Raw genomic sequence first — 9,279 nt, 5'->3', positions numbered from 1 at the left:
AAACTTGTATCCTGCATTCAAGAAATATAATGAATGATCTTTGAAGTAGGAAATGTCTAAACATGTAAATACACAATTATTTTGTAGTGAGATATATTAACTCTTAAAATTTAATGTAAGATACTCACATCATTCTTGAATATGTGCATTGCAGTGAAGAGTTACTTACATTTTGAGCGACTGCAAAGTAACCTCCTATGATGGTCACTTAAACAGTTTTTATTTTGGGAAAATGTACGTTCAACATCACACGATGTAATACCTACATATTAAGTTGTGAATAGGCAGAATTTTTAGCAATAATGTTTCGCAACTTACATTTCACTTTTTCTGAAATTAGTGAATTGTTATTTTGGATAACGGTTTGTGATACTTTATCCACTATATTAAGGGCTTCTGAGAGTTGTAGTTTAGACGATTCTAACAGGATGATGCTTTTGGACACGATTTAAAAAATAGAATCAATGAACAGAATATCTTCCAATAGCTGTCCAGAAGGCAATGATTTTACAGCTGCAACAGCGGAACTGTCTGTGCTATCCAATTCATCAATTACCTCCATTATTTTGCCGTAATATTCTGCATAATAATTAACAGCATCTAACCACGTTTTCCAAAGTGTCAAGACTGGCTGCGGGGGTAAGGGTATCCCAGGGGCAATTGTTTGGAGCAGCAACACTCTCATTGTAGAATGTTTGATTGAATTCTTGCCTGCACTGAACAAATGTTAAGCTTTGACTATTCCAACCACAGTAATACAAAAACAAGTGCTTACATAGATATACATTAGCTGTAGCTGCTTTATCTATTTGGACCGGTCACAACTCTTAACATGAACTGCTTATACTACGAGACCGGGCGGTCGCTCACCTCCTCTATACTACCGTACATCGGCAACCTGATTGCATGCTGCATGTGGCAATTCAACGAAGTCTAATCATCACAAAGGAAAAAAAAATCAACAATTCAAGGAAGCAATAATCTATTTATTTCAAAACTTCAATGTTGAAGCAGACTTGTGCACATCCTTGTGGTTCTGTTCCCCTGACCAGGAACCATGCTGACGCGCTTAATCCACTTCGTAAAGCGAGATACTTCCAGGAAAGTGAATGGTCTCCGTCCTGTGCAGTTCGTAGTGCCTGTAGCGAGGATGCCCCACTGGACATTTCCCACCATCATGGGGGATCCAGAGTCACCCTTTGAACAGAAATTAGAAAGAAAGTTAAAGAAAACCGCAAAGAAAATAATACACATTTTGGCATTTCACGTTTTATTCCTTTCTTAAAAATTAATTTCTTAATTCATTTCATGTAAAGATTAGTGTTTTGGTCCTACAAAAATTATCTGTGATTGTTACCATTTGTTATTAATGGAGAAAAATTCGCTCCAGCGCTTAGGATCGAAACCGGGACTCCCAGTTCTACGGACTGGGTGCTCTAGTCACTTAGCTACACCGAAGTTCAACCCACCGCACCGGATCGAATCTTTCTCTTTTGGTTCTTTTCCCTTAGTGGCCTTATTCCATGTTCGACTTTATATATTGACATAGAAAAAAACCGAAGGAGGAATATTCGATCCTCGGAGAGAATTTTTCTCCATTAATAACAAATCTATTTCAGTTTATTTTCTTGAACTGTCATTTAAAAAATTGTTTAATGAATGAGCTTGTTTGCTATACACAAAAAATAGTTTTTTTTCTTCATTTTGTTCAGAGGAATTTCTCTATAATTTCAAAAAATAATATGTTTTACTTCACTTAGGAATTGTACGATGTAGCGGAGAGTCGGGTAATATCGGGCAGTGAGTTTCTTTCATCTACCACACGATGATAGTACCTGATTGACGTGGTATACGTTTCTGTGATGTCGCATAGAGAAACGTAACCATGTCATTCAGTTACTACCATATGGTAGGTGAAAGAATCGCACTGTCCGATATTACCCGATGTCCGATACTACCCGACTCTCCCCTAAACAAACTGTGTGAGCAATGCTGTCATTCATAGAAATATTGGCCAATTGATTTATTCGGAGTAAATTCACGAGCGCATAACATGGGCACACTTTTTAGATGAAATTTAGTCAGTTGTTAATACAAACGTAGAAAATTAAGAATTACTCGATTTGTTTATTGGATTATTTTACGACGCTGTATCAACATCTCAGGTTACTTAGCTTCTGAGTGAAATGAAGGTGATAATGCCGGTGAAATGAGTCCGGGGTCCAGCACCGAAAGTTACCCAGCATTTGCTTGTATTGGGTTGAGGGAAAACCTCGGAAAAAACCTCAACCAGACAACTTGCCCCGACCGGGATTCCAACCCGGGCCATCTGGTTTCGCGGCCAGACGCGCTGACTGTTATTCCACAGGTGTGGATCTGGATTTGTTGCGTGAGTGTTGTTTACAGTAAAAAAATGTGTAAACTTTTGAATGTTTTATTTGAGGAGCTCATTTTCAAAACGTCTCTTGTCCATCTGATGACGAAAATGAATTTCCTCTGCCCGTGCATTCTTCAAATATAACTCTACATACAACTGTCGTGATTTGAACGCCCTCTAAACAACTAAAATCTTGCGTTAAAAGTGACTACTGGAATCAAACTGATTTCTCAGTAAAATTGCGACCAAATATTAATTCCAGCTTTGTAATGAAAGACTCTCATGCTCCCATTTTGTTCTAAATACACCAAACCTCTTTAGTTTTATAAAGTCTCTTCCCTAACTGGTAAAAAATTGTACATCTAAAAACATTTCACGTTATTTTTCACTAGGTTATTGAAATGGGCAATAAGCTCTTCATTTGACTATTTTTGTGTCTTTTTTAAATTTAAGAAGTGAAAAATTCATCAAGATTGAGCAAATTCATATATTTATGAATAGGGACCGGATTTTTATGTAATTACATAGCATATTCCTCTCACCCTAACCGTATATAAATAACAAATCTTTGCGAATCTTGTAATTATCATTAATATATTAAAATTTGATACTACATATTTTTACATATTTACCCCACATTACATATTACGGCTTGGTATTACATAAATCTACATATTTAGGGGTTTTATTTATTTATACTTCTATAAAAGGAAAAAAAAAAATTCTGCTGGGGAAGTTTACAATTAAAAAGCCTTTTTACCTACCCAAGGAAAGATATATTTCGGGACGAAACATAACGTCCTTAGTTCCAGGAAGTAATAGAGGCACTCACCCCATAACGCCCACCGTAAATATGAGTGAACAAAAGGCAACCTTTCTCATACAACTACCTTGTATTGTAAAAATCACTCAGAAAGTAGTGTTGCGTTCATGCGGTGGAGTGGGACGAGGACGACATGATTTGTCTCGAACTATAATTGTTCTGCACACGTCTTTACAACTCATTCCCTTGCAATTTGCAACCTTACCCACCGTCTTCCTAATCCTTCCAAGGAAAAACCCGTGTCAAGTCTGACATGAGCCGCAATAAAGTAGCCGGCTCTTGAAAAAAAGCTGGAGTAAAGGAGCAAACTGGAAAGATATTGAAATATTAAAATAAGTAGCTTTCAGATTATTGCTTGATCTCTTTACTCTGAATTTAGTAGACCTATACGGAAATCTGGTATAATCCTACCCTTCTGAAGAGACAGGAATGTCGCTTTTCAAACAAGAGTCTGTAAATGCCTATAGTTTGAAGTTTTAGTAGGTATTTTGTTTCTTACAGGGAGCAGCTAAAATGAATGTGTCTCACATCTCCTCTCATTTTCTCCTAATCCAGTAAAGCGAAACAGTGCTTGCAGTACTGTTGTGTCATTCATTTCACTGAGTTCTCTAGTTTTAGTACTTACAGTATAAAGTGCAAGTGAGTTTATCTACTGCTTTTAACTAACTAAAATGGCCCCTATATCTTCAACCCTGACGACAAAAATAAAATCATGGTTTGCGATGGTCGAAGCTTTCACTACAGATGGAAAAATAGATATGTGTGCGGTAAAAAATCGGGTGCTCTATGAAATCACAACTGAAGAGCCTTACTTATCCTATAACTACCAGATATTGATATTAAATATTTTCACGATTTTACATATTTTGGTACATATTCAGCTTATTTTTCTTACATAAATATTGTAAGTTTTTTATACTGAACAACAATGTAATTTTATTATCTCAACAATAATTATCACTCTCTACAATTTAATTTCACTCCCGTCAACAATGGGATTTGCTCTCCACACAGTAACACAGTATTCGTTAGTGCACTCCACAGACGACAATGACAATTCACTTGGACTATTACGAACAACAATGAACTGTTAATCTTAACTAATATTCACAAAGCACTATTCACAACACAGAACTGTCAGTTCTTAGTTCACAACTCGTTTGTCTTGGCTAGTTCTTCTAGCTCAGTCACTCGCGTTCACAGAATCTCGAACCCCAGACCTTCAGAGACGATCCGCTGAACTTCGAACTCAGGTCCCCCAACTGCGGTCCACTGCACTCGAACTCCGGGCTTCAGGCTCCACAGTTACGGACACAACTCAAGTCGCGCTCTGGTCTCGAAGCTGGCTTCACTGCTACACAAGACTAACTCTCTTACTGTCCAAATCTGCCTGTAACAACACTGGCTTACTGACGGGCTGACTGACTGACTTTCACTTGCGTCTCTTCTCTTATAACCCAAACCATAGTTTCTAGAGAGTTCGCGATCTCGCGAACAATCGACAGACGCCCAGACTTCACTGGATTTCTCCGCTCAGTCACCAGCTGCTACTTCCCCTCTCTCCCGCGGCCCAGAATGCCGCCGTTTCTCCTCTCCTCTCTATGCCGCGTGCCGCCCCCCCCCCCAGTGCACCGTGGAGCCCGTGTCGACTCCCGCGCGACTCTTGCGGGACGCGTGTTCGAGTCTCGAAGTGGTTGTCACAATATGTACATATTTCACACCTTGATATTACATAAAAATCTGGTCCCTATTTATGAATATACCTTGAAAGTTTCAGAGTGCTATAACAACATTTGTGACGCAAGGGGCATTTTATACATACTAAAACGAAAACAGAAACAAAAAATAGCATGGAAACGTAACACCGAGCATTGACCATAGCATATTCCTGCATTGTTATGTTACCCGGCGCTAGCTTTAAAAATGGCAGCGGGACAAAATTCGTGATACTTTATGAAAGAAGAAATATTGGAATAGGCCTATATCTAAGCATGAAAGTGAACAATTTATAATTTTGACAAAAGTGTCGAAATGTCAGCCCTATCCCACCTTAGAAATGAATTGGTTCCACGATTTCTGGTGGGCTTGTTTTACTAGGATTCTATTTGCAGATTTCATTTTCTTCTTCTGTAGCTGTTTGAATGAAATACTAGGCCTATATATTTTTTTATGCTCGACCATGCCGAAATGTAGTAATTATACACCTGGTAGCAGACCTTTAATGCATGTCATTAAAGTACACCTACTCATTAAAGGTCAGGTCTTTCAGTCAATGACGACTCAGGTTACAACTGTTCAGCCAATGACAGGTCAGCTTTCTACCGTTATAAAACCGCAAGTATGGATTATTTTCGGATATGCAATCGAAAGAGAATTAGCGAAAAGTCACGGAGGCTGGAAATCCAATACTGTCGCAGAAGGTTATGTTCTGTTACTATAATAATGAGCGTTAATTGTAAATAATATTCAAATAAATTCAATTTGTCATCTCGTTTTTCAATGTCTAATTTAATTTCAATGTTATCTCTGTAGGTTCTTATGGCCTAGCAAGGTCAATGTGGACATGTGTTCCTCGGAAAAAAATCAATACTTTCGCGTCTGCGCACATCTCACAACATACGGGACATTGCTAAAAATTTAATAATATCAAGTTAGAAATATGGTCGAGCATAAAAAGTCGTATGAAACTCGCCTATAATGGTAATTAAGAAGCTCGTATGAAAATTATGAAACTCGCTTGCGCTCGTTTCATAAATATCCATACTCACTTCTTAATTACCTTCATTATAGGCTCGTTGCATAATGTGCTATTTTCCTTTTTTTATTTTAGTTGGTTATTTTACGACGCTTTATCAACATCTTAGGTTATTTAGCGTCTGAATGAGATGAAGGTGATAATGCCGGTGAAATGAGCCCGGGATCCAGCACCGAAAGTTACCCAGCATTTGATCATATTGGGTTGAGGGAAAACCCAGGAAAAAACCTCAACCAGGTAAATTGTCCCGACCGGGAATCGAACCCTGGCCACCTAGTTTCGCGGCCAGACGCGCTAGCCGTTACTCCACAGGTGTGGACTCTATTTTCCTTCTGGTACTAACTCCTTCGGAGAAATAACCCAGGTGTGAATTTGGCTTTCCAGACACAGTTTAGTTCGTACATTAGATTAGACATGCACTATGCGTGAAGACGATCAAACATATGTGTGAACTATTTTCTTTTTGGGTTTATCAAAGAAGTCTAGAACGGTACTCGAATGCGTCACTTCCTACGGAGCTCCCTTCGCGACATTCCGAATCTCTTTTCTTAATAGAAATCGCCTTGGACACAAGCTGCGAATCAGAGTGCCGCAGAACAGCGCTTACAACTACCATTAAGGGTCATGGCACAACCAATAGCAGTCTACATTAGAAAGAAAATTATCACTCTCAAGAAGTCAACTCATATCTCACTAAACTGGGTCAGAGGACATACAGGAATCAGAGGTAATGAACGAGCCGACTACCTAGCAAAGATAGCTGCCAGTTATAAAAGTAGAACTCTAAGCACAACCGCTGCCCTCATCTAGACTGTAGCGAGCTTGAAACACTTGGACACGTGCTTGGACAATGCCCCAAAGGCGAGCTGCTGATCAATGCTAGACATCATCGTGTACGACATGCTTTGGCGATATCGTTAAAAACTTTAAATTGGGAGATTCATGAGGAAGTACATTGTGTTTCATCAGATGGTTCTTTTAGACGGGCAGACATTATTGCTATCAACGGACGCTTAAAACGGGCTCTTGTTCTTGACCCTACTATCCGTTTCGAAAGAAACCTAAATCAGGCCACCGAAATTGATATTGAGAAGAAGTCCATATATGAACCTTGTCTGCTGTATCTTTCTCAAAAGTACAACGTCCCTCTTAAACAATGGTCTGTCATTGGTTTGCTGTTTGGCAGTAGAGGTTCAATCACAAAATTCACGTGGAATTATCTTAGGGAACTTCACATTCCTTTTGATTATGTAATGTCTATTCTTATAAATATTATCAAGGATTCTCTTCAAATATTACATCATCATCTCTATTTCAATTAATCCACTTATATTTGCCTTCAAAAATTAACTTTCTTTTTTCTTTAATGTATCACATCACATTATACATGTTTATTGTATTCAGGACCCTTGTGGTCAGTCAAAATTCTTTGTGCTGATGTCTATAATTTAGAAATTTATTATTAGCCTACAACTCCATCCCTATGTCTCGAGTTAAGCTACTTCTGGATAATTACTACATAAACATTTGGAATGCAACTTACATCAACTCCGAGGTAGCACATCACACCAAACAGTTCATCCTCTATCCACCACAGGCTCTCTATATCCCTATGGCCTAATTACATTATCACCCAATTCCTGACCAACCACGGTTGTTTCCGTACATATCTTCATAGGATCAACAAGGTACCATCTCCCTTATGTAACTGCCCAGAAAAGTCACCTCAGACAGCAAGACACCTTCTGACAGAATGCTCCTTGTACTCAAGAGACCGACCTCGTGTTCTAACAACCCAAACGCTGCCCCAGATACTGAAGTTGCACATCAACACTGTCGCCGTCACAAACTTCATCAGCAACATCTTCCGCACACTTCAAGAAAAGACGCTAAACAATCAAATTGTAGTCACCATTAATGTAAATATCTTGTGATATGCCTATGGCAAAACATGGGTTGTAAAATAGCATGTAAATAAAAAAAAAAAGGATCATGGCCGTCTAGAAACGTCACTAGCGAAGCGCTAAACCCATTCAGCCGTAGTGAAACAAAAGAAAGTGCGAGCGATATTTTATAATTAGCAGAGACCGGAAGTATAGGCATTATGAATCATTAAAATAGGCAGGTAAAAGGCATCATAAATTGCTAAAATACACAATAAAAGACAATTACAAAAACCTTGCACTAGACCCATAACATTGCACTTTCCACAAAGGGATTTCGGCAGCAAGAAAAGCTTTACATAAGTCGAATGGAAATTGAGATTTTCGACTCGATGTTGCAATTTATTGTTGGAAGCAAAAAAAGTTTCTTCCCAGTAGCCTCGGAAAGTACATTTTTATGTTTGGTTGTACTGATATGTTACGATATGAAATATTTAGGTAGCTACAACGTCACAATGAAAACTGAAAGAAAAATAACTGTTAAAAATAACGTTAGACCCGCACACATTGTTGCCTTGTCAAATAAACACAAGCGATAATTAAAACGCTTACTGTTATACATTTTTTCACGGCAGCACTCATTGTTGCAAAGAGAATATGAACTGACTGAAAGACAATAATATACATTCGGTGAAGTCACTTTCATTGTAGCGGTTATAGAAATAAATTAAAATATACCTATAGGCAATTTTTAATAATAAATTAATAAATAATAGATAAATAATCAAATGAAGGCAAAAAGCTTTTTTTTTTTCTAATTTAGGCATTTATATTAAAAAGGCAGAAAAGGGTAACACAGAACTGTGACGTTTCATTCACAAAGGTATAATTCGTACAGATTTACTTTCAAAATGAAGATAGGTTTATCAACAGTAATCTCACTAGACGTTTTGATTTTATCGATAAATCTGCGAGTGGAACACGAGCAGATTTATCTAGAGAAAATCAAAACTCGAGTGGGATTTATTTGACTATTACACGATTAGAAGAAAGTATATAAAAATTAGAAGTAACTAAGTACTCCAATGCAATAAAATATTAATTGACTTACAAAAATACAACTGTCTTCAAATGTATTATTGTATCATCTCAACATTACAAATATTACGCTAGATGCATGCTAGATGGCAGTAGTGTCTTTATACAGACACTGTACTGATTACTATTCAATAAATCTTAATATTAAACAATCTCTGATACGTGAATGTTCATAATATCATATAGCAGAAGTTCTTTTTATCCTCTCAGAGCAGAAGCTATAACATAACCTAACTAATATACACAATTGTTAGAAAAGTTTTAATTAACGACGATGATATAAAAAATAAACATGAATAATTTTAAAAGGAATAATTATTGAATGTACAATTTTCAAATTTGA

At 37.5% G+C, this 9,279-nt stretch overlaps 1 protein-coding gene across 1 annotated transcript in view; it reads right to left on the bottom strand.

Annotated features, from left to right (window-relative positions):
- Window positions 1-965: 965 nt before the first annotated feature.
- The window catches only part of LOC138692559 (chymotrypsin-1-like), a 27,299-nt gene continuing 18,985 nt past the window's right edge, over window positions 966-9,279 (bottom strand). The window contains exon 7 of the mRNA XM_069815531.1: window positions 966-1,197. Within this exon, the coding sequence (XP_069671632.1) occupies window positions 1,000-1,197 (198 nt within the window). The 3' untranslated portion in view covers window positions 966-999. The remainder of the gene's footprint in view (window positions 1,198-9,279) is intronic.

This window comes from Periplaneta americana, chromosome 17, assembly GCF_040183065.1.
Source record: "Periplaneta americana isolate PAMFEO1 chromosome 17, P.americana_PAMFEO1_priV1, whole genome shotgun sequence".
NCBI classification, from domain to species: domain Eukaryota; kingdom Metazoa; phylum Arthropoda; class Insecta; order Blattodea; family Blattidae; genus Periplaneta; species Periplaneta americana.
Note: the sequence above shows the minus strand (reverse complement) of the source record. Positions and strands in the feature narration are given on the sequence as shown.